We start from the raw sequence: 27,879 nt of genomic DNA on the forward strand, positions 1-27,879 counted from the left end.
CCATGGAAATTAGCTAATGCAGTCTCGGTGCAAAGCCGAAGCTGAGAGGTTGAAAACTTTTCACATTCACACAGGACTGAGTCTTCAAACCAAGTTACAACGGAAATTTCTTTTCGGGTCCGATGGAAAAAAATTTCAGGTAAATTTAAAGAAATTCCCTTCTTTTAAGAATAAGAGAAAGGTTAAATTTTACCGTTATGGCACATGTATATTAATTAATATCTTTATTTTTTTTTGCAATAATTCCATGATTAAAATTTGGACATGTCATCAAGATATCAAAAGTAAATAGGCTATACATTAAAATACTTTTCTTTGAACAAACGATTTCTACAACAAATGTATTTGATGGTTTTTACAGTTAGGTAAGGTTAGGCTATAGAGGCATCTTTAAAAGTTAAAAATTAGAAGAGAGGGGAAGATTTTGTGATCGGTTCAAGGCATTACATAGAGTTTTTTTAAATATTAATTTTTTAAGGGAAAGGAAATATGGTTTTCTAGCATGTGTAAATATATCTATAAATAAAAAACTAGCTATATCCACTTATAAGTCATTATTATTTTTTATAATTAATTCATGTTATTCAAGATCATATAAATAATTAATTATTTTGAGCGTTTTTGATAAATTAAGAAAAGACATGGAATGTTAATAATTAATCCACGTACTAACGAAGCATATGAATAATCAAAAGAAAGGGTAAAAATGTTCAGATTTCAGCGTCAAACTGAAAAACTTAACAATTTGATATAAGCTTTCTAATTTAAAAGGGAATTTTATAAGCTTAAATATTTACTATTACAAGTTTGACATTAATGTATGTGTGTGTATGAGTCATTCAGTAAAGTTTACTTGTAAATGTAAATCATTTACCTATGGACAAGACCGCATACGGCCATAAAATAAGTATGTAACACTTCTTAACGTTTTAAATAAATATTTAAAAGGATCATTACTTGTATTTTCATGAAATATCATTATAAATCTGTCCTATATTAATATCGATATTTTAAAAAGACCAACATATCACCAATAATATTAGAATTATTCTATAATATAACGCTACTCTAATAAGATGATTATGACTTAATGACATTACGACTATTAATATAGGAACAAAAAATCAACAAACTTTAAGAGTTTAATAAATTATATAGTTTATTGTACTTATAAGGAATATCAAAAATAGATCATTTGCGCCACACATACAAAGCTTAGTTTATTTCCCAAACTGAGAGGGTGAATAACCTAAAATTTCGCAACCCTGCAAATTATTCATAAACAATATCACAAGGTAAATAAAAACATTTTTGTTAATTATTGATAACTTAAAATGAAATAATTGCTAGAAATTTAAAGTATTAAAAAGAATTAATTATATTCGTTTATTTACTTTCACCGACCAGAGTATCGCTGATAACCATTTCCCCTAGCTTTAACCCCGCAGGACTATTTCGTCGTATTTTCATTAGTTTTTATAGGTTAGGTTAAGTTGGGCTAGACTATTGGCCCCGCAGGTTAGACCACCCCGCAGGGGCTAGAAATAGGAGAAAAGCTACTTTGAAAATACGACGAAACGCCCCTCGTTGCCACGAAAGGGACTATATCCAAAGTTTCTAAGCCAAAAAATAAGTAAACGCATTTAGAAAACTTATGGTACACTGCAATTTTCAATCCAATGTTCCTTCACTCCAAATAATGATACTACAAAAAGCAAATGTACCGTAACCTTTTACTATAATTGAAGATTTGTAGGGTGGCTTCGCAACTAAAATTATGTTCCCTTTTTCTTTAGTTTGATTTAGAAGATACAAAATTAATACTTTTACAAGAAGAGAAACTATTTCACTATCAAAGTTTTAGCTTTATAATTGATGGGATTCCGTTGTGCCAACTTTTTCATCAAAAAAACTTTTGTTTTGCAAAATGGTAGAATTTTTGTATTAAAATATTTTTCATTGTTTTTTTTTCATTAGCTTAGCTTGGGTGTGTCAGTGTATCCGACACTCCATTCTTTTTCCTCCGTCACTATCGCGTGTGTTGTGTAATACCTGTAACATTATTATCCCATCATAATTAAAAATATTTGAACTTTCAATGCTACACTACATTTGAACAAATTTATACTTGTTATTTTATTGCGATATTTTTGTGTTGTGTGTGTAGAGATGTATTATTTCATATCCTCTGTACTATTGAAAATTATTTAAAAAAACTAATCCATCAGACAAATGTCATTGAACAGTGGGGAATATGTGTAGATTACAGATCAATAAAGTGGTTGTATTTTCTTGCAATTTCTTTCTCACAGCCTGAAACAGATAGATTTCCAATTTTAAAAATTGGCTTTGTTGAGCTGAACAACAATTATCTTTGGCTTATCAAATCTATATCTAAACTTAATTTTTCAATTTCAAATGAAAAATAAATTACTAGCGGCTACGCCCCTAAAGGCATAAGACAGACACAAATCCTGTTACCATTATATAAGAATTAATCGACTTTATTTCAAGTATAAGAAACAGATTGAATCTAAAAAAAAATTATAAGAACTTTATTTTAAAAGCTTAATTTTGTTAAATGTATGTGTCCCATAATACAAAGTAGCAAGGTTTTTTTTGTCTCAAGTTGAAGGTCTCGGGAATTGCTGGTCCATGTCGATTTTACTTTTCAGGAAAGCTTTTTAAATATCTTTATCTAGAGCTAGGATGTTTTTCTACCTATCCACAGCGGCATGGATCGAAGCAACATAAATATTTTAAAACCAATATTCATTAATAAAACAGAAAAATTGTCGCTTTAATTGGTAGTGATTAACATATAAACCTCACTGTTGAATGTTTTAGTTTGCACATTTTTGCGTAATCAAATCCACTACATGCAATTTTTGCAGCACATATTCTACTTTAGTAAGGTATGTTGGTACTCCAGAACGACCCACCGACCGTTTACAACTTGAATATGAAAATTGAAAAAAAAAATGGTACTTAATTTTAACATGTAAATCCATATATTATAAAACTGTGGCAATTCTATTTTGTATGGTTATTTTTCTTTGAAAAGCTGATATAACCTCCCTGAACCTTCTTAAAAATAGCCTAAACATTGCCATGAGATTTTCTACATGATCATGATTTCTGTTTCTAGACATCTATCATGTTATTAACTTGGTAATGTTGCGCTACCTATGACCATAATTGTTTTTGCAAATTATACATTCAATTATGTAGATTATAATACATTCATTTCATCCACACAAAATTAGTAATATTTATGACAACATTAATGTTTTTTTTCTTTTCTCCAAACTGTTTCAGGGCAAACGGAGGAGGGACAAACGTTGGAGTGGACAAACGCAGGAGTGTTTAAAGTTAGGTTAAGATATGAATATATGAATAAGCCTCCCTGGAGGGGTGAGGGTTTTAAAAACCTATAAGATGGTTTAAAATAGGTTTAGTTAGGTTAGATTAAGCGTCCATATCGACGTTTTTCCACTCCGACGTTGTCACTCCTGCGTTAGTCCTAAAACCCTCCGAACAATACTCTTGGTTGGAGTTATAAGCTATTAAACGACTAGTGTATTGAGTTTCATATATCACCTTGAATAACATTTTTAAAGAACTTGTAGATTCAACTGCTCTTGATAAATTTTAAGCTTATTTGCAATTGATTAATGACCCAGCGAGTCGTTTAAGAGATCTTATTTGACACGTATACATTCAACTGCTTTGAACGTCCAAGATATCATAAATTGTGTACATAGTTACTGCTAAAAAGATGCTTGATTTTTCAAATTGTTTAATTTATCTAATTGTATTATGGCTGGTATGTAAATGAAACCTTGTAATATCCTGAATATTATAAACAATGATGAGAACTTGCATGTTTAACACATTAGACACAAAGTAATTCTAATAAAGTCGTTCAAATATTCATTTCTGGACGTCCTGGTTGTTGGGAGGAGTTATTATACCAAAATTATTTTGCCGCTTCGCGTCTTGATTCAAAACATTTGATTTTTACATAACAGTTTAACTTAAAACATTTCATAGTTTTTTTTTATCTGACCTTTAAAAAGGACTATAAAAATGATATTTATCTGTCTGTCATACAACTTTGCCGTTTAATCCAATTAAAAAAAAGTTTGTGTTCAATTAATATAGCGGCTATGGTGTGTGAAATTCGATCTACCACGTTTAATTACAGTTCTAAAAGAAAAAGTAAAAATATTTTTTTAGTTTTTTCTAAGGGGAATCTGTTTTGGAAGGGTTGAGATAATGTATTCCCCCCAAAATTATCATGAACCTTACTTGGACCTATAAGAAACTTTCTTAATAAAGGAGAACCATATAGATACGGGATTTAAAAATGCTTTAGGGTTTTTGGCTTCTTAAAATTCAAAATGCGCAAGGGTTCATGAAATTTAATCTTGTCTAGTCTTACTTTACCTTATACGCCATGAAATGACGAACAAGGTGCCTGAAAAAAATTAATTATTTTTCCTTAAAACTTTGAAAAATGATGACGCGTTGAGAATCCATTAAAACTTTCACGTTTTTTATTATTATTCCTTTTCTGTTTTTTACATTCCTCCTCTCTGTCTTTCATTCTATTCAAGTTAGTATTTGACAAATGCATTTTTTGCTACAGGGATAGGACATTGGAGGATAAATTAAATTACCCTCTCTAAATTAATATATTTCATTATAGCAAGTTGATATTATAAATAGGGAGTGGGTTGCTTCTGATTTTAATCTTTATTGTCCTCACCCCCCCTGGCTTTCTGGTGAGAGGAAATATGCATGAAAAAAGATCATATGCTTATAGGATTCTTTAACTTTTTTACACATAACTTTTAATACAAATTTAATATTAGTACTTTTCAATTCTTAATTTTTGCTTTTAAAATTCTTTATAATGCCAAATTATTAACTGTCTTTTTTATTTTACGAAGCTCTGACTATAAAGTAGCTACACTATTTTTCATCTTCATGACTATTTTCATTCTTGTCTGAATTGACATGTTCAGTTTGGACTTTTGTCTTTCCTCTTACAACATCAAACTAAAAGAACGAATGTTAAACTTTGTATTTTTATACAACGTAAATTTATAACCTTTTAAATAAAATATTATGTTTGTATATATGTATGTATGTCTATCAATATATCCTAAACTGCTAAAAATCGTCCAACCTCCTAATCTTATAATTTAGTATTCAATAACTCCGCTGCCTAGTCTTGATGTTAAACATTCAGATTAAAGAATATAGGAAAATATTAAAGTTTTATTTGGTTTTATATTTCATACAATACAATAATAATGGCTAATTATTGGCATCTAAATTAGGCTGCTGCTGTTTTGATTAGGATACCCCTTAGTACAAAATAGTACACAGTATATGCTTACTTTGTCCGTCGATCTGTCAATCATTTTACAAAAGACATATCTGTGAAATTGTAAAGTTTTCATGTCACAACATATTTTTAATATACTTTACCCTAGAACTCACTTTATTCGATTGTCCATCCATGATTTTTTTACTTCGCTAAAAAGGATTTTGTCATTCTTGTAATCTTATTTTTCTTTAAATATGATAATTTAATTATAATATTTGTTAAATACAAATACCAGGATTATTAATTTGCATCTGAAATAGTTTGTATTGTTATTAGCGCAACTGCTCTAAAAATAGTTTGGCCACCTATACGTTACTACATCACTCTGACACTACATAAGATTTAGTAAAATAACTATATTTTCTTGGTTATTATAATAAATTTTAAGATCATATACATGTTGTTCATTATGATTGTCATTTAGATTATAACACTTATTATCTAAATTCTATATTTTCAATATTAAAAATGTCCTCTTTGAAAATGAAATCAGGTTATTTTTGTTACTCTACTCTTGGACATGCTTATTAATTATCCTTGTTATCCTGTGGGATTATTATTTTGCAAAACTGCAATTTTAGTTTGATGAACCTTCTCAGCAAAATATTATAAATATAAAAGTAAAATACCATATATATACAAAGTAGAACGATGTCCTTTTGTCTCCATTAATATTTTCTTCCGGGTGAAGATTAATATTTCGCTTACCGTTAGAGCTTTACCCCACCAGTACAAATTTTACAAGTAATAAATATTAAAAATATTATAGAAAATCTAAATATTTTATTTTCCGCTCCCTTTTAAGTTTTGCAATCCAAATCATCCCTTGTTATTTTAGTATTATTTTTTTCTAACAATAAATATTTCCTTGTCTATTTTGTGTTTGCGCTTGCTTAGGATTCCAAATTACGAGATAAATGCATAACAGACCAGGAGACTGACAGAACTAACACGAAATATTAAGTAACAGGCAACAGTATGATTGCCCTTTGCTCCCTTAAACAAGATGCCATTTTTCTAATAAGATTAATCATTAAGCATTACACAGAATATGTAAGCCCAAAGATAGCATCTAACAGTTGGGAGCATAAAACAAAGTTCACAGTATATAGCCTTCTTTAGAGATCACTATTACCTATAAAATGGACGTTTACCAAAGCCAACGCTCAAGGGTGTCATTCATTAGTTTAAAACATTGTGTTTTTTTATGTCTTTTAAAACATTGGCATTCACCCCCTATAAATATTTGATATCCTCCTTGAACCAAAATCGAGGGAAATGTCAGCTTCGGAGAGGTGTACTACAGACAACAATAGGAATGTTTTTTAAAAGTCAGAGGGAAGGATACACCCCCCCTCCCTCCCCCTTGGTGTACAACCACCACCTCAAAAGTCAAACAAGTGGGGTATGACTTTTCTCCTTGGCACGCCCTTGGCTTGGGAGACCTTTTTAAGAGGGGTATAGGGGGTTAGACTGTTTTTTGTTTGAAAAGTATGGACTATGTTTCATACACCCAACTGGTTAATATTTTTACCACCACTCCTTTATAAAGTCTAACCATTGCTTTAGTGTCAGATTATATTTTAGTAAGATTTAACTTCGTCAGTTTTCGTATTCGTCTGTTGCTTCTTTTATTTGCGATAAAGATCAAAATAAGAATTTTATACATATATAGCATTTATGAATCTATTTTTAGATACAATATAAAAATAAACATATACTTGATATACTTTGAGTAGCAGGCTGAGGTCCATCACAATAAATCACAAACTTGTGCATTCCATTTATGCATAGCTTTGCTTATATAGTAAAGCACATGAAACTTGTTCTGTGTATACAGAGAGTAATATTTATTATTTACTAAGTAAATTTGCGATTACTTTTACTTAATGAAATCTTCCAATTTTTAACATTTACAAAACGGCATGCTTTATTGCATCAAGATCCATGACAGATCTATATAGGAAATAAACGTCTATAAATGAGCTCGAGTCTTCCAATGGTAAAGTGATTAAAACTCATAGTGCTCCAATAATCCTCATTAAACTCTCATTGACCAAAGTGATAAGACCTTTATTCTATTTGTTTATGGAATGAATTAAGTTTTTCACTTCATGTTGATATTTGAATTACATTGAAGTATTTAATCCTTTTTTCATAAATAAAAAAATTACGTTCATAATAGAGTAAATCTAAGAAAACTGTATTTAAAAAGAATTCGATTGTGGCGACACTTTCTTCGTGTTAGAATATTAAAACTAAAATTTTAATCATATTAACCCTTTGTTGATGGTAATATGAAAAAAAATATAATTGAAAAATTTTTTTTAAAATCATTAAAATTAATAAATATTTACTTCTTTCTTTAAGATAGTAATGGCGGGGGAGGAAAATTGATTTATTGAGAAATAGATAAATAGATATGTACTTATAGAAAACTAGCCAATAGCGATATAGTTATATTGAGCCAACTCTAGTTATACATAGCACTTGAATAGCTTATATAGTAGGGCATATGAAACTTGTAATGTTTAAGAAGAGAAATAAAGATTTAAATATATCTAATTATATATAGGTTTACTAAGCTTATACAAATAGTATGGCAAATAAAACTTGTTTTTAATTTATAGAGAGAGGCATTTTTTTATAAAACATAGTTATGCTTTATTGTATTGGCTTTTGTTGAAACTGAGAAAAATAATAGTTTACCTCTATTAAAATTTTATGTGCCACACTATTATATATGTATGTAGATTTTAAATGTATATTATATTTATATCTCCAATACACCATGTTTAAAGGGACCAACAGTTTCAACAATGCAAATATAATTACTTTTTGTTTTGTATTGTTTGACTCCAAGGTGCTAGGGGAGAAGCCATACTACATCTCAAAATACATTTGATTTTTTTCAGCTTGTTATTCCTTCTTTCTTATACACATCATAGTCTTTTATTATGAACTAGCGGCTTCGCCCCTAGCCTCTAGGGGCTTTGCCCCAAGAGGTGATAAAAAAAATTATTGCGAAAATCGTAAAGGACCATGGAAATATCTCCTTCAAAAAAAAAAAAAAAAAAAAAAAAAAAAAAAAGGGGGAGGGGATTTTTTGGTTTTTGGGGGGGTTGGGGGTGTCCCACCCCCCGAGAAAATAGCTTAAAACCACCACAGGACCAATAGGTAGATACCCTGAAGAGTAGAATCCAATCGGTTCAGTGGTTACCGAGATCTTAAGGGACAGACAGACAGACGGACAGACGGTCAGACGGACAGACGGACAGACGGACAGACAGACATCGTTCTACTTTGTATTATAGATTGTAGAAAATTCCTGATTTGAGTATAGATACTTTATCGCTATAAAACCTGAACCAATGCATATTTTGTCATGGATATTAAGGGATAATCAATAGACGATATTTTCATGTGCGACAATTACGATAAACAAAACTACCTCTTCTGTAGATTTAAATCACTATTGGGAAAGTTTGCACACCGCTAGCTTATACAACCCAATCCAGATTTAATAAAAGACCATAAATTCATTCAGCCAAAAAGTAAAATAGTGTGACTATATAATTTTAGGGATGAGTATAATAATGATCCCTCCGCCCTGATATTTTGTGCAATTTTAAGGTTTTCCAGCTACTCAATAATTCCAATAAAGCAATTAATTAAATTATTATTTTACAATATTTATTTATATTTAATAAATTGTTATCGAGTTATTGAAACTAAAATATTGAATGCTTACTGAAAGGAAATAAAAATCACACGGACGACAGTATCTGTTATAGCGAAATTGTACAAATAAAGAATGTTCTTACTAAGTATGAGATAATTATTATAATTTTACAGCCTTAATTTACATGCCAAAGTAAATAAGATTGAAAAAAAATAATGTTTCAGTGGTGAGTCTTGAACCACCCACCTTGAAACTTGACATCTCAAACCTGACGTCTTAACCAAAACAGCTAAATCAGCATGAGACAATTACTATAGTTTTACAGCCTTAGAAAACATTCCAAATGAGATTATTACTATTGTTTTACAGCCTTAGTTTACATGCCAAAGTAAATAAGATTGAAAAAAATAATGTTTCAGTGGTGAGTCTTGAACCATCCACCTTGAAACTTGACATCTCAAACCTGACGCCTTAACCAAAAGAGCTAAATCAGTATGAGATAATTATTATAATTTTACAGCCTTAATTTACATGCCAAAGTAAATAAGATTGAAAAAAAATAATGTTTCAGTGGTGAGTCTTGAACCACCCACCTTGAAACTTGACATCTCAAACCTGACGTCTTAACCAAAAGAGCTAAATCAGCATGAGACAATTACTATAGTTTTACAGCCTTAGAAAACATTCCAAAGTATATAAGATTGAAAGAAAAATATTGTTTCAGTGGTGAGTCTTGAACCACCCACCTTGAAACTTTACATCTCAAACCTGGCGCCAAAAGAGCTAATTCAGCATGAGACTATTACTTTTATTTTACAGCCTTAGTTTACATGCCAAAGTAAAAAAGATTGAAAAAAATAATGTTTCAGTGGTGAGTCTTGAACCACCCACCTTGAAACTTGACATCTCAAACCTGACGTCTTAACCAAAAGAGCTAAATCAGCATGAGACAATTACTATAGTTTTACAGCCTTAATAAACATTCCAAAGTAAGATTGAAAGAAAAATAATGTTTCAGTGGTGAGTCTGGAACCATCCACCTTGAAACTTGACATCTCAAACTTGACGCCTTTACCAAAAGAGCTAAATTATCATGAGATAATTACTATTGTTTTACAGCCTTAGTTTACATGCCAAAGTATATAAAATTGAAAGAAAAATAATGTTTCAGTGGTGAGTCTTGAACCATCCACCTTGAAACTTGACATCTCAAACCTGACGCCTTAACCAAAAGAGCCATATAAGCATTGGATAAAGATTATAGTTTTACAGCCTTAATTTACATGCCAAAGTATATAAGATTGAGAAAAAAAATTTCAGTGGTGAGTCTTGAACCACTCATCTTGAAACTTAACATCTCAAACCTGACGCCTTAACCAAATGAGCCACATCAGCATTGGATAAAGATTACAATTTTACAGCCTTAGTTTACATGCTAAAGTATATAAAATTGAAAAATATTGTTTCAGAAAATATTGTTGACAGAGAGAGAGAGAGAGAGAGAGAAAGAGACAGAGAGGGGGAGTGAAAGAGAGACAGAGAAAAGTACATAGATTTCATGACAAAGGAAAGATAAAAAAAAATAACGCATCATTCTTTTTATAAAACCCACCCCTGTGTATGTTACAACATGTTGTGATGAACACAACATGTTTTCAAAAACATATTTAATGTCGTCTTTTTCAAAAAAAATCTAAAGAGAGTGAATTTGTGAAATAAAATGTATGAATTAAAATGTCAGTTTGTAAAGGTTATTAAATTAATTTTGAATTGGTTATTAAACTATGCCAATACAAGGTGGGTTTTTAGTAAAAGAATGCCACAAAAGGATTTTATAGAAATATAGAGCGTATTAGATATTGTAAATCCATAAAAAGTAAATAAATCATTGAATAAACCTAGCCAATAGCGAGATAGTTATATCGAGCCAACTCTAGTTTTAATAATTCACCAGATTAACTGTTCTTTCTTTATTTATTTGACTAGCGGATACGCCCCCTACAGGCCTCTAGGGGCACTTAAGGTAGGAGGGGGGAAAGTCGATCTCATCCAATTTTAAATTTGAGTTTCAAAAGAGTAAAAAAAATATTATTTTTTTGGGGGGGAAGGGGGTGAAGACACACTCCCCAAAAATAGTTTAAAACCTTCCCAGGACCTATAAGAAGCATCACTGTTAAGGAGAACAATATCGGTTCAGCAGTTAGCGAGATTCTTTGTGACAGACAAAAAACGCTTACTACTTTATATAATAGGATGACTTAATTTTTTTCTTCAAATTGTGACTTATTAATTCTAAGATATATCAATTCTAATAATACATTCTTCATGCCAAAGTGCACGTTTAAACTAAGATTTTTTTTGTGGCAGTCGGCAGCTGCCAACCGGCCGACAACAAGCTGCCAATGTACCAACACACAAATGCTTTAAAAATGCTATTCTCAAAATTATACTAGATTTACAACGAAAGATTTAAGCATTTGTGTAGCAGTTTATTGGCGGCTTAATAATGGCTTATCATAAAAATGTAATTTTACCAAATCAGAGGCTTCAACTAATAATTTATATTTTTATATTATTAAGACTTAAAAGAACATAATGCTATGTCGGGCACATGACTAAGAGGGGTAACGGGCTTCACCTGTTTGTAAGCCAATGCAAAAATATTAAGATTTTAGACGAAAAGGTATGGATATATGAGTTGCTTTGCTCCTATTTTATTGTTATTATAACTGTTTATATCTGAACAGGGCAAATGAGTTGAAGTTTGTAAATGTTTATAAAGTGTCATCTTGAAAGCACATTCAGAGTTTATCAGTCTCATCTACAAAAATACACTTTTTGAGGTGAAGGTATTATACATTTCAGGTGTATGCTTTCGTCCATCTGTACGGGTAATTCATGTTGTACAATTTTGCTTTTTATTTGTCTATCGAGTTAAACTTTTTGATAAATTCTTGAAAATATAATACCTTGGGAGCGTAGCAAGTCTTTTTCATCGGTATAAGGATGTCTATTCGTAACTAGCTTATTTAATCTATTTTGTCGTAAAAATTTCTTAAGACTGAATCATTCCATTCCAGTCAATGAATATTCTAACAGTAATTCCTTTAACGATTAGTAAGGATAGTGTAAAATAGGGCGGGTCGATTTACAAGATTTTTGGGATTTTCACATTAGTTGACATTGGCAAGGGTTACTGGGCCAATACTGTGAAACTTGAAAGGGGTTTTGTAATCCAAAAACAACGGGCGCGCGGGGGGTATAAAATGTGCCCGCCCCGCGCGCCTGTTGTTTTTGGATTACAAAACCCCTTTTAAGTTTCACAGGGTTTTATATTGGCCCAGTAACCCTTGCCAATTTCCACTATAGTGAAATTCCAAAATCGAGCCATCCTAGTGTAAAAGTATCATATCCATAACTACGACAAAAATGTGAGTATGCCATTTCTGTTATAGAACAAATTTGAAATTATGGCTCAACCCAAAAAATATTGATATTTTTTAATGGTTGAAGCTATACTGTCTGCTATTTTTCACTGTTTGTTTACCCCTATGTCTCATTCGTTAATCTATGCCCAGCTCATGACTGTTTTGTTATCAATTGTTTATTGAAACCTTTTGTAAGTTATTTACTTTTTAACCTATTAATTCAAATGATATGAAAAAAGACTAAATTGGGATTCTTTTCAGAATGTATTATATAGTTATTAGTACCTATTTACAGCATTATGTTACTTAAAGTGTACGTTTTTTTGCCATAAAAGGGCCATATTGACAGCAGTAACTTTTGAAGGTTGGTTTGTCATTTAAAAAAAAAAAATTATGTCTAACTTCCTAAGATTGGGGGTTGAGAAGATTTTTTTCAGGCAATATCTTAAAAAGAGGTTTTTTCTCCATTAAAATACATAAAAATATGGAACTATTAAAAATAATACAAGCAAAAATGATTTGAAAATTCCCTTTCCTCATTATAATACTTTCATTATATTTTTTGATAAGCAAATCCTTGATTAATAAAGGGAAGCCTAGGGAATATTTGGTAATACAATTATTAATTATTCTGAACAATGTTTTATAGATAGGTAGGTAGTAGTATCATTAACTAAGTATAATTCCAAGAACCAACAAGTAGACTATTGAAATAAACCCATCTTATTGAAAAGCTTTTTTTTTTTTAAATTGTATTTCTACATAGCCCCCTTTTGGTAGCCTAACTTGATCTTAACTGTCTTAAAAAATTAGTTTGTTGTCCACTGTTCTAGGTCTTTAGGGGGTACTATTCCCTTTTTTACAAATGGGTCCTTTTTTCGAATTTACGTAAAAATGCATTGCTATATTAACATGTTAAATATGTGAATAACAATTTATATCTGGAATTTTTAAAGTAATTAATTATGAGCTAAGGCGGATCATAAGCAAACATTGCGTAATTTGGTATTTAAGATTTAGTTTCTTACAGTTTTAAAAACCATTTGATAACATTTCTCTTCAATGAATTTCAAATTTCAAATATTGTTTACTTCGTGTAAAATAACTTGCAATACTGAAATGCTTGAAATTCATTTTTTCCTTTAAAATAAAATGCAGAAAATATCTGTTGCTAAAATTCAAGTTTTCTTTGAGATGAAACTAGCCCTTGGCTTGGCTTGTATATTTGTTAGTCTTTAAAATAACAAAAAAAGTCTTTTAAAAATAGCAAAAATATTTTTTTTTGTTTATAGCCGTTTCAAAATAATAATATGGTCGTAATAGCTTAAAGAGTTCACTTTCAATTATATCAATGCTTGTTGAAATCGCCATCCATTGTTTTTTTTTCTAAATAAAATATGCATAGCAATTCAGAAGTAGAGTAGTTTTGCTATAATCAAGATTATTTGTGCTAATGCATTCCAACCATCTAAATTTTATTAAAGGAGTGGTACAATGATGACCCGGTTACCTACATAATTTCAATTTCAATTTCGTGGCTCTTAAACTTGAAAAAAGGACTATTCCGTCCATTGGTAGCGAAGACGTTTTAAATTATAGGCTAAACTTGACGTTAAAAATTTTACACTAACTACAAAGAGAGATAAAAGGAGAGATAGATAGATTCAGGAGAGAGAACCCTATAGAGAACAGTACTAAGGACAGAATGAAGGAAATACAGACACGATTACTTATTATTATTATGGAATAGCTTCGCTTGTAAAAATATGTATCTTTGTCATCTTATGATTATAGGATTTATCTTCTGTTTGTTTGTTTTCATTTTGGTTTTGGCATATTGATATATTTTATTTTTAAAAGCGAAGCTTATCTATAAGTTTGGTCGGCCCGTTTGTCCGTAACGGTTATGGATTTCAAACTTTGCATGATGATTCCTATAACAGTTAGATGCGCCTTAGAAAGCGAAATAACTCTATATTCGTTTCCAGAAAGTCCTTAAGTCCTTTTAAAACATGTTAAATTTTAACTTTTTTTGACATAAATTTTTTGTATTTTATAATTATCCTAATCATCTGATTTTTGAAGCACTGATTCCTAATACAAAAAGGTACAATGTTATAATAAGAATCTCTATAATCAAGTCCTAAAAATGTGTGTATATCCTTATCCAATATTCTATACTTACGCAATTTTGCAACAAATTTACTCACCATTTTGTTTAGACTTTAAATTTATTTTCTGCTTTCAGTTCTGACACTCTACAAGTGTTAATGTTTTTTATCATACCGTTTCAGTGCTTCGCTTTTATGGATTTGTCATCCTTTTTTAGTATTGTATCTTCTGTATAACTAGGGCGTGTCCTGTCCATAGGTTCTTTCGTCCGATGGTTTATCAGATCCTAAACGATTGTTGGAAATTCAAATATATACAATAATATTTTAATAATATATAAACAAATACCTGCAAAATGGAATTTTTTAAATTTTATTTCAAAAAAATTGTTGTTAGATAGTTTTGCTTCCAAGTTTTTAATGAGATAGCGTAATAATTTAGTAAGAATTTAAACAGTTTAATTTCATTAACAATTCGCACATAATAAGTACAAAATACAAATATTAATTATAAAATTGTTTGCAAAAATAATTATTTTATTTGTTTTTTACATAACGCACCAAGGTCAATTTTGAAATTTTATTAAATTTTTCCCATAGACACATTCCTAACCAGAGCTAAGCAGTTTCTTGGGAATATTGATATCTAACGCAAAGCTTCTCATAATTAGAGTATGTCTGTTCGACCGTTCTGCGTAACAAATACCTATGAGTTTAAATTAAGACAGGATAAACTTCAATAAAATGTGATGTTAGCGTAACGATTCCATTAACGATAAGATGTAATCATTACAGTGTATTATTACCTTACCTCTATAGCAATAACAAGCAGCGGGGATTTTGTACCAAAAAGCTACGAAGTGGAGGCAGAAAAATAATCTAAAACCACCCCGGGACCTATGTGAAGCTCTCCTAAATAGTAGAACTCAATCAATCAGTTTAGTAGAAATTGAAATCTAAAGCTTCATAAAAAAAAACATTACCACTTTATATAAAAGAAGTAATTCGTGTTTTTAGCAGTATATAGCACAGTATCTCTATAATTGGCTTTAACAAGCGACGAACTTACTAACCAAGATTAATACCTTGTGGGAAAAATATACAGTATTTCTTTGACCTTTGTTTTTTTTATCATATTCAGGTCATACTATTTAAAGAAAAACTTTCTTTATAAATATATTTTGTCCTTTGTAGATATTGTTATTCTCGTTTAAATGACATTTAGCTAACTCCCACTTTATGTTAAAATTTATAAAGATACAAAAAGACTGTCAATGTATCAAAATTACTCTATAAGTTTGTTTGTTCGTTTGATTCTTACATTTGTCGCGTGAAGTAACAAAAAAACTATTGGAATTAAGGGGGGGGGGGGGGGGTGAATACACTTGGGTACTCAAAAATGAACGAGCTGGAAACGTAGCTTCCCAGGCTCGCATCAGAAATGGTTTAAAATATATATGTTCTTTTTAACATTACATCTATGCGTTGAATAGTTGGTTATCTTGAGCAATAAGCAATTTTGTGTGGCCATCTACTTATAAATTCAGCCATTAAACAACTAAAAGTATCTTGCGGTGATAAGCAGTTTTTTTTATCTCCTATATACCTACGTATTTTTTTGCAATTTAACTGTACATATGTCTTCCAACTTATGACAAGATATGAATAAAAAACAAGGATGGCAACATCCGTATAAGTGAAGCTGAATTTATTAAGAGGTAAGACTGACGAACATTAACAAATATAGTGTATTGACGCATTTATTAAGAAATCTGACAAAATCAATATACCAAAATCATGGTAATATCATATAAATTGAAATGAACATACTAACTTACCGGTAAAGATACGCTTTTTTATATCGTACCTTACTGTAAAAGGAATCAACATGCAAAGATTGAAATCGATAGGACAATTTTAACATGACTACATTAACGAAAAGAGCTAATCGTTACAGTCGGATTTTTGGGCTTAAAGCAAAGCTTCATTTTTTAAAAACGAGACTTTTTGTTGTATGTGTGGGTTTACTGTGTACAGGGTGGTTAAATATCCTTCTATATAAAGTAAAAAGCTTATTTTGTCTGTAGCGAAGGATCTCGCTAACAGCTGAACGATTATGGTTTTCCTTTACACTTAAGCTTCTCATGTTATCCAGGAAAGGTTTTTTTTTAACTATTTTAAGATAGGGTATCTCATTCCCCGCCCTCAAAATAAGAAATGACCGCCCCTTAAAAAAATATTTATTTACTTTATTTTGAAAACTTAGATGGAAAATGGAGGGGAGGGGATTTTTCTCCCTCCCAACTTAAGTGTCCCTAGAGGCTTCTAGGGAGTAGCCAATAGTTTGAATATTAAACAATCAAAGCAAATAAAGTATAAAATTTTTTTTCATATTAACATTAAATAAAATTTCTTTTCAAAACCTTACATCATGCAATCTTTTGTAAGCTTGTTAGACTTGTTATTGCCTCGCTAATTATGTTCATTGTCATTCTTGTTTTACTTTACCATTATTTTACTTTTTAACGAAAATTTGCTGTCAATGGCATAATCGTCAATGTTTCTTAATAAATTTTACTGATTCACCCCTTGAATAAATTGTTAATATTTCTCCATCTACATAAAGCTGTGTCTGTCCACTCAACTGAAAAATTGTCTCTATGACACCACTTTTTTTTCTACACCATTCAATTTTTCCATTCATTAAAAATACAAAAAAATATATATACATTGTTATACCATATCAATTATAAACATGAATTTATAATGACATCAATCTTTTTTTTCAGTTCTTGGAATCCTACAAAAAAAAGAAGATGAATTGATGGTTTGATCTGACCAGATAAAAAGAATATTCTGAATCATCCTCTGTAGCTCCATGCGGTGGTTGTAAAGTCCAAATTATCCGGAAAAGCATTATTAGTCCACACACACACAGGCAGTTAGAGAGGAAGATACAACAGAGGGTAAAAGCTCATTCAAATTAAAACAACTCACAATATCTTCCCCCCAAAAATCATGAAGACTCAGCATAGTAAAGAGGGAATGCTCTAAAGTGATCAATTACCTCATTGCCTCTTTTTAAGAGTAAAGATGCATAGTCGTGTTCCCAAGTCTCCAATCACCATGGCTAATAACAGATATAAATTCAATATTCAACATTAAAAGGAAAGAGAGAAAGAGAGAGAATATCGTGTTGAGCAAGTGTAAGGCTGAAATCTTGCGGCAGATATAACTCAAAAGAGTGAGAGAGAGAAGAGGGAGAAACCCCTCGTGGTAAAGAGACGCTTCAACAGTTGTGGAATTGTACTAAAAGCTGCACTTATACATTATCCCTCCTCCTCCTTCTCCTTATCAGCCTTGCTTCAAATAAATTAATCTCCTAGTGCGACGACGGGGGATTGGAGATGTGAACGCTTGTTCCCCTCCCCCCACTCCCTCCCTGGTCTACAGCAAAGGTACGACCACCACCACCACAATAACCCGGTGTCGTTAAGAAATAAACTTACTTCACTCATTATTCCTCATTGGCTCAGTTGCTGCCGTTGGGTCAAGACACCTCGGAGAGCAGTTGAAGTAGTGCTATAAATAATATTTTATATATATAAAAAGCATTTAGTATTATATTATATATATTAGTTACTAAAAAGCCGCCACACTTTCTTGAATTTCTAATTATTTATTTGAAAGACAGTTAGAAAGCAAGTAAGAATGCCGTGGGGCAATATTGTGTTTTCAGACAGGCTGTGGCTCTTGTCTGTCCTATCAGCCTCTATCCTTAGTTCACAAACATTAGTTTTTGCAAAAGACATTTCTGGCTGTTGCACCAGAATTTTAATCTCAAGTGAGGGAGACGCTATCGAGCACCAGAGCAACAGGGTGGGCGAGTACACACTCAGCGGCGTGGTCGCCGACAGGCCCATGTACAAGCATGTGGACCGCGAGGAATATCTTTTCTATCTGATGTCCCGCAACAAGGGACTGTGGATGGTTGGGCCTAAGGTGAACCAGTTCAACGGAGGTCTGGCGCACAGGGGCGACACAATTTGTGTGGAGGACGTGCAGCCCGGGGAATGGAAGTTTACCGATGGCAAGGCCTGGCATGTTGACCCCAGCTTGAATTTGACCTGTGTTGACCGCAAGGTTGGCAGTGTGGAGTGCACGTACAGAGATGGAGTCCAGTTTGTTGGAGGTGACCTGCCTGATGAGTTTGGTGGAGGTGGAATTGTAACCTCCTCTCAATCTTCTGCTGAGTGTATTCAGGAGTGTGAAAATAGAGATGGTGAGTTTTTTTTGTTTTTAATCATTAACAAAGTTACGAATAAAACCAAAGGTTTTAAAAATGTTCTAAATTTATTCATCACAAAACCTTTAATTTCTAACCATCATTTAAAGCTGAAAGAATCATAAATATGTTTTTAAAAGATCTAGTTTAAATTATTTTAAATTTCATAATACTTTCAATAAAACTTTTTATCTCTCTTAAATCTTAAAGAAAACTTAAAGATGATTTAAGAAACGTTTTACACGACCTTTGGAAATTTTACATAGGCCTTTAAGAGTTTACTATAAATCTAAAACTGGTAGACAACCAGTCCTATGTTAATGGAAGACATCCATTGCTTTTCAACCAAATTTTTAGCTTTATATTTTATGGTATAATTTTATTTTTTTGTTGTGTAGGGTCAATCTTTTTACCTTTGCCCTACGCTTGTATCCATACACGAGTTGAGGACTAATTATTTTGGTGGTGTAAATACGTGATAAAGTTAGGCAAAATATAAGGTACATACATTTACCAGGTGAAGGGATATTTCTTATGAAGGAAAAATAGTTTGCCTTTCGTTTTATAGAGACAATTAACTGTTTATTTTTATGTGTTTTTACAATATTATGCTGTATTTTGTTATCTTTATTAAACAAAATTTAGTTTGAGACAAGTAATTTTTTATTTAAATGTTATATCCCTTCCTGAGAATGTACATTGTACAACAACATATAAATTTGCATACTAGAATTTACTGGGTCCCTTCATGGGTTTTGCTTGAGGCTTTCATTTTAATTACACCAAATTCAAATTATAAAATTTACTATAAATTTATCAGGGAGGGAAAAAATTTCGCTCCAAACTTTTCTACGAGTCAAAAATGACGTTGTCTTTTAAATATGGTATAATGTACATAATAACATACAGATAAATGCTGCATATTTTCAATAATAATCTTGACTGGCGCAAAAATATCAATTGCTTTTTCCTAATATAAGATTATAGGCAATGTTATAAATATTTTTTTTATTTTTCCTCAAAAAATTAATGTATTTGCTATTGAATATTTTGTTGAAGTACCCGGTGCTAGAAGTACTAAAGTTTATTCCAGCAGAGTGAATCATTAACAAACATGAATACAAACATTTATGCATATCTATCTCACTGGGTTTACCTTTATGGTTATTTTCACAAAGCCATACATTTAGCTAGTATGCATATATGTGTTTTTGTGTATGCCTATAATTTTAATAACAATCTTGCCTTTTATAACAAGGATAATTCGGCATCTAGCAGCACAAAGGTTAAATTTATTAATATTTTAAACTGCCAAGAAAAACATTTTTTTTTCATCATTAAAACGATTAATATTACATTTTAGATAAAGGTCTAATTTAGTTTCAACCAATTTATATTTTTGAATTGTAAAAATTCATAAATCAACAATGAAAATATAATCGTTTTAAGATATGAGGAGGATATTCCCTTTGGTCAATGAGTAGATGCGATACTAAAATGCAGATAAAATATTGGGAAACCGCCAATAAATTAGTTTATAGATGGTTCTTTTAAAGACTTTTTAAAATGTCACTTTCTACATAAATCTTGAAAGAAAAAAATTACTAGCTTGCACTTTTTGATAATAGGTTAAATCTAAAATAGGGTGCTCCGGTCTTTTCGCATTAAATGAGATCAAATAGGCTCAATTTTGAAAGGTTTGGGCCATTTTTTGCATTGCCAAATTTGGAAGGTGCAATTTATTTTCCTATCAACATATGAAATGAATGAAAATTAGTTTTTTTTTGTATGGATTCACAGTATTTTAATTTTTTAGTAGCAAAGCTTTCCTATACTTCGAAAATAAATGAAATAGAAATTACATCAGATGATCCATCTGATTTATTAGCATCCACTCTAAATATAATATTACTTTGCTATTCTGTTTGTTTTCTATGCATCTTTTAATGTTTTTGTGCTTCGCTACTCAGGGATGTTGTCATCCCTGTTTTCTAATATTATGGATGTCTGTACAAATTATAAAACAACAATAACAAATTGACTGAGGCGTTCGTTGAAGCTTCCATTTTTTTAGACCTTTTATATTTTTTTTGAATTTCAAAATCAATTAATTGATATCATTATAGCTATACTAATATTTTTACTAGGTTGTCAATACTGGAGCTGGGTGGAAAGCGATGGTCCAAATTGTTTCCTCAAATTCGACAAGGTGCGGTCTGTTCGAGTGCCCAAGTACGTCTCCGGCTCTATTCCCAGCGCCTGTATTTCCGGTCCTCCGGCTGATGACAGTGACCTGGAGAACTCGTGTGCCTACCCGGACATTCAATTTATTGGCGGAGACCTGAACAGCCTGGCCGCTGACAGTTTGGAAAGCTGCAGGACACTTTGTGCAGAGGATGCTGACTGTAAAGTGTTCACATACTACCCTGAGGTAGGATTATTAACAGTGTTGCTACTCTGTACATAAGATATGTCAGTGTGTCCGTCAAACATTATTTCACATTATTTCAAAGAGTAGCTTACAAATTTACCCTTGTTTTTATTTCTTACAATATTAAGTCGGTTTACCCCAACAATTTCTTTTTAATTTAAATTTTAATTTTTTGTATATCTATTAATCATAATTAAATAACACAAGATTTTCCCCTTGTTCTCCGTCGTTGGAAACGAAAGGCGAAGCCACTGGTGATATATAAACAAGAAGGACCAGTCTTAAGGCATCAAATTTCAAATGCATCTTTTGATTGCTTTTTTTTATACTAAATCCTTGTTTAGCCTTTTGTTTTTTATTAAATGGAATGCAATTTTGAAATGCCTGAACCTGAAGCAAACATGATTGAAAGAGATGGGGAAAAGTTGTAGATTGAATATACATACATGTCACAGGGCTTTTAAATTGAATAAAGACATTTTGTTATAAGAATTTTAAAGTTAAATATATTTTTAATTACCGGTGGTTTTTAAATCAGTATGTAGCAACTATATAATCACTACAATAATTTTGGAATAAAGATAATTGAAACCGTTAGGAATAATATTGGTTAACTGTTGGGTTGGGGTCCCTTAAAGTTGTCTTGATCCAATTAAAGAATTCTGTGAAATATATCCAATGTTTGTGTGTATTTTATGTACATATGAATTCATCCATAAACATAATGGGCCTGAAATGCACATTATCTTATTCAGATCATTTTCCTCTTCTGTTAACATTATAATATATGTTTTTCATTACTAGTGGCTTTCCGTCCATATTTATTTTTAAGTAAAATAATATTTGTTTGGGTGGGGGAAACCTTCAGAAGATTCGTTTAAGAGATCTGAGCGTACATATAGACAGACAGACAGACCAGGCGTTGTCTGTCAGTCTGTATTGTTGTACATCAAAGTATCTTTGAATTAAATTTAGTAAAACTAATTCTTTAATTACACTGTCAAATTATTTATCGTGAATTTTTTTTGGCTACTTTAAAGCCAAAATATATATCATGCCCTAGTTTACTGTACCATTGTACATTCACTTATTGTTCTTATTTTAACTTGTTGTTGCTGTTTTAATAATTTACACATGAACTTTAATACAATTTTTTATTTAGGAGGAGAGAAATTGTTTCCTGAAATCTGGAACAGCCCAAGCCAAGGTTTCCCCAGGTGCCGTTTCTGGTAGCGTCGCTGATGATTGCAAGAATGTTATTCTTCCTCAAATCGATTTCACCTTCGACAAGAACGAAATCAACGGCAAGTTTAAGATGGATATGACCTTCCGTGAGGAGTATCGCGACCCCAACAGTGTTGAATATCAGAAGTTGTCTGGAGATGTTGAGAAGTATCTCCGCGACATGCTTGATACTGAACCCGGGTTTGCCGAGCAGGCCGTCTTTGATGTGAGAGTGGTCAGCTTCACCCCAGGCAGTGTTGTATGTAACTTCAAAGTGAACTACGTTCTTAGAGAGGCCTACTTGGCAATTCCATTTGCAATCAAGCCAACCAACATTACCACTGCTATGAACAAAAACTTCAAGTTCCGCAAGGGAATAATCTTCCAGAAATTTATCATTGTGGCCGGTTCCTTCAAAGCTTCAGCCCCTGTTGACCATTGTGCTGCTAAGGGATGCTCTCACAAGTGTGACTATGATTACTCAGTGGAGGAGTATTTGTGTACCTGTCCCCCAGGGCTTGAACTTGATGTTGATGATAAAACTTGTGTTGATCCTAATAGAGAGACAACAACTTATATCCCTGAAATTACAGTAACTCTTCTTCCCAGTGACTGCTTATGGGCATCTTGGTCTGATTGGAGCTCATGCAACTGTGAGTCTGGTCAATCTGAAAGAAAGAGGACTATACAGACAGAGGCTAAGAATGGAGGAATTTGTTCAGGAAGATACAAGGAGGTAAAGGATTGCTCCTGTGGTGAGCCCATTGATACTCCAACCACCAGGAACCCGACCGAATTTGGAGACAAAATACCCGACGATTCAACTGAACCTTCAGTCTCAACAACTGTATCAGATATAATAAATGGAGAAGAGGAACCTGTAACTGAAAACAATATGCCAGTAGGAACTGAAATCCCAATTGAATCAGAAAAGACTGATGATGAAAACGAGTTAGAAGAAAGCTCAGGTGATGATGAAGAATATTCAGACCCATCTTTTGCAACAGAAAAGACAGATATACCTGATATGGATGAGGCAACAACAGATTCATCAATTATTACTACTGATGAGGCACTTGCGTCTGATGCAGTAACAGAGGATAGTGGATCAATGGTAATCATTTTTATGCCAGTTTTTACTTCTTCCACCAATTAAAAATTTCTTTATGCTTTCTTGCCAAAAAAGAGGTCTCATAAATTTACTTGTTCGTGAGCAACACTTTTTAAGTTTGGCATAACTTTGTAAATTTTCATCGTTTTTAAAAATTTCTTTTGGACTAAGAGCTTTAGAAAATTTGGTCGTGCTTAGCAGTAGTTAATGTCTTTCTGACAAAGTAATATGATGTATGTTTTCTTTTTAACTACGCAATCTTACGTAACTTGCCCATTCTTTATCTCTTTTAATTTCTTTTTTCTTCAACTATTTAAATGTATTTCCTGTCGTTCTATTGGAATGCATGAGTGTCTGTCTATTCATTTAATTCGTGTCTATGCCCTTTTTCTTTTGATTTTCAATTTTTAGCTTAAAAGTTTATAATTCTAGACATTCTATGTGATTTGTAAAGGCATCAGTTTTCATCAAATAAAAAAAGATATGATATAAACATATTCATAAATCTAAATGAAATTTTGTTATGCTAGGAAAACAATAAATTTTTCTGATTTTAGGAACAAGCTACAGATATCGCAGACGATGACATTGATTCAGAATCAAATGAAACTGGTGATGAAAGTTCAAGTGACATCCCAGAAACAACAATTGATCCTTTGGAACAAGACGAAGAAGCCCTTTCAAAACAAATGGATGTAGAAACTAATGGCACTTCAGACGAAACGACAACTTCATCATCTGAAACAGAAAATGATACTGAGGCACCCACTACATCCTTTAGCGAAGTAATTTCTGAAAATAATGACACTGATAGTGATGAAGACTCAACAGATGTCCCTTCTGATTCTTCTGATAAGGTTGAAGACACAACTGTTACTGAGAATCCTATCTATGATGATGATACAGATGATTATTTCATCAGCACTACAATTGATACCCTAGTTAACAACGATGATATGGAAAAAGATATGCTAAATGAAGATGTTGCTATGTCAGGTGAGTCTACTGAGGAAACAACAACATCAGCTGAAACTAATGAAATAGAGGTTGTTACTGAACCAGTTGATATGGCAAACATCCCAGATGAAACAACCGTTCCATCAACATCAGATAGAATTAAAACTTTGCCAGAGGACGGTACTGACATTATTGACCCTACAATGATAACTGATACCCCGAGGTCTTTCCCTGATCCACCAAATGTTGATACTGGTTCTACTACTGTTGGATATGAAGATCCATCAGGTAATACTGATACTGAAGAACAGTCAACCGAATCATCCACAAATCTTCCATCCGAAACCTCGAATGATTCAACAGAGATATCAACAGGATCGCCAACTGAGCAACCAACAGACCAGCCAACACAACAATCAACAGAACAACCATATGATTTATTAACTGACCCATCAACTGTGTTGCCAGAAGATTCGTCAACAGAAGCATCACCAGAGTTATCAACTGTTATGCCAAATGACCTGTCAACAGATTTGTCAGCCGACCCATCCGCAGAATCAGTCTCAGACTCGCAAACAGATTTAACAACTGAATTACCCGAACAAGTATCAACGGATTCAACAGATGAATTACCTGAAGGACCATCAACGGATTCAACAAATGATTTACTCGAAAAGCCATCAACTGATTCAACAAATGATAACGAAACCCTACCAAGGACATCATCTGATGAACAAGGATCTAATGACACAACTCAAAAGCCAGGTGAGGGTATGACTGAGGAACCTTTTGTTACAGAACTTCCTAAACTGGATGAAAATAGCAGTTCTAGCGATACAGACATTGACACACAAGACGACGTTGAAACTGGTACTACTGATTTCCCAGTAACAGATGAAACTATGTTAGATGAAAATTCAACTACTGAGTTAACCAATAATGATGATAATTCTACCAATGATTCAGAAATTCCTAAAGAAGAACCAGTCACCACAAATACTCCCTCAGGTATAGCGACTGAAGAGACTACTGTCCAAGCAATGGTCGATATTGATGCTACAGAATTCAGCTTAGGTACAACAGAAGATGCTAAAATATATGATGATGATATTGGCAATGATAAAATATTTGATGATAATATTGACACACAATCAACCACAACATCTCCAGTTTCTACTACTCTACCAACAACTATTGATTCCAATGAAGAAATGACCACCCAGGGTGAAGTTGAAGATAATGGTAACTCAGATGATACCACAACAAATGCTTCAGCTGAAGAGACATCAAATGAATTTCCCGATTTAACAACAACTGCACCTGGAGCTATGGTCAAAATAATGACAGGTGTTGAAGATGTAACAACTACAATGATGACAACAACAGATGATACAGACATTAGTGATGCCACTACAGAAATCCCGATGGAAGTTGGAGAGCACGAGTTTGATTGTGAGGAGCTGGCTGATGGTGAACTCAACACCACTTCAGACCAGATTCCAATGAAGTGTACCAAGATGGATGGAAGTAAGAGAAGAGTGTTCTTAGTCATCAGCAAGTCTCAAGTAGATCCGGAGGCTCTTTTCTCCAAAAATGTGAAAGTAGTTGTTAAAGACTTAATGGTGATGAGCATTACCCCAGAATCAAATTCAAGATGAGAGAAATCTCCTCATTAATATTAATATATTGATTCTCATAACCATTGCACCCAGAACATTCAGTATTCATTTATTGTAATTCATGCAAATTAAAAAAAAATATTGGGGTAATTTAATTCTTCTTTAACTTGGCCATAATCAAAAACCTGGAATTAAAGATGATTATACATTTAGTGAAGGCATGTTATTGTAACCATTCTTTTCCAAGCAAATAAAATTATTCTGTACAGTTACAGTTACTAGGGGATGTATTCTAATCCAAACTTAGGCTCATTAAATTTATTTTAAAAGATTTAAGATGTTTACTTGGCATTATGATGCTCGTCATAAATAAAATTATAATTGTAAAAGACATATTTAATGATATTATCTATCTATGTATTATAGCTTTAAATCCTTCAAAATTAAAGATAATCCAAACATATCAAGAAATATAATTTTTATATTAATTTTTGAAAGGGACATAATATTGATGAAAAAAAATATTTTGGACAAGCCTGTTATATATTTGTATTAGTATGTCCCTTACTTGAGATTACTGTTGGTAAGATCTATGATTCTATATACTTATGCATGCATGTGTTGTATGAGTCAGAGTGTATATAGGGCATTTTAATTCAGAAATCAGATTGTGAATGAATAAATTATCATTATAAACTAGTTTTTGTTTCTTTTTATTGGTAGCGAAGATACTCTATAATTATTTTCGTCCGACTGTGTGTGTCAGAAACATTATGGGGAAAATGTGATTTTCTCGGCTGCAATTCAAAATAGACGGCTGAAGTTTTTGTTTTAAGATTTTTTATAATGTGGGGCATCCAGTATGTTATGTACTTAGTCAGTCTATTGGTCATGCTACAAAAGCATTTTTTATGGCAATTAATATCTGCTCTATAACTAACTTTGTCCGTTGGTCCATCCAAAATTTTCCCTATTTATGGATGTTGCACATGAAGGTTGTTTATGATGCGTTATTGTTACCTATTAAGTGTCATGTTCGTCCATTCGTCATCAAAATCGAGATGGCTAGTTATTTTTTATTTCAAAGTATTTAGGTGCGTAGGATCTCAATGACTATCCGCTTCCCTCTGATATATTGTATACCGCCATAAGAATAATGCTATTAGAGTGCCCTAAAAAGTCAAAACAATTCGAGTGCTCTTTATTAGATTGATTTTTATAAATTAGCAGGAGGACAATGAGAATTAAATATTTCTCTATGAATATACAGTAACTTTGACCCTAACCTCTAGGAAAGGGCGGTGAAATTCGGGAAAATAGCTTAAATCGATTAAATTACACTTATAAAGCTTCGCTGAACAGTACAACCTATTCGTACCAGCAATTGCCGTGATCTTCAGCTTCAGATAAAAAAAAACCGTATTTCTTTGTATTTTAGGATAATAAATACATCATATTTTGACAGAGAGCTGCTGAAAGGTCTAATGAATTCTCAATCGTGGCTTTATTGTTTGCAAACAATATCTAGAAAGTACCATGATCATTAAATTATGTTTCTTTTGTGTTCATTAAGATAAAACTAATTAAAACAAAACATAATCAAGCTCTGATTTTTAAAATAGATATGCTATCT

General features: G+C 32.0%; 1 protein-coding gene across 1 annotated transcript; it reads left to right on the top strand.

Annotated features, from left to right (window-relative positions):
- LOC145316543 (uncharacterized) lies at nucleotides 1–26,945 on the top strand. Its single transcript, XM_080157116.1, has 5 exons — nucleotides 1–139; nucleotides 17,409–18,901; nucleotides 21,052–21,335; nucleotides 22,498–23,673; nucleotides 24,228–26,945. Exons 2-5 carry the CDS (start codon nucleotides 18,331–18,333, stop codon nucleotides 26,283–26,285), a joined length of 4,089 nt encoding a protein of 1,362 aa, XP_080013242.1. The 5' UTR covers nucleotides 1–139; nucleotides 17,409–18,330; the 3' UTR covers nucleotides 26,286–26,945.
- Nucleotides 26,946–27,879: the final 934 nt, after the last annotated feature.

The sequence above is a fragment of the Acartia tonsa genome, chromosome 4 (genome assembly GCF_053477335.1).
Source record: "Acartia tonsa isolate MP-2025a chromosome 4, ASM5347733v1, whole genome shotgun sequence".
In the NCBI taxonomy this organism is placed as follows: Eukaryota; Metazoa; Arthropoda; class Copepoda; order Calanoida; family Acartiidae; genus Acartia; species Acartia tonsa.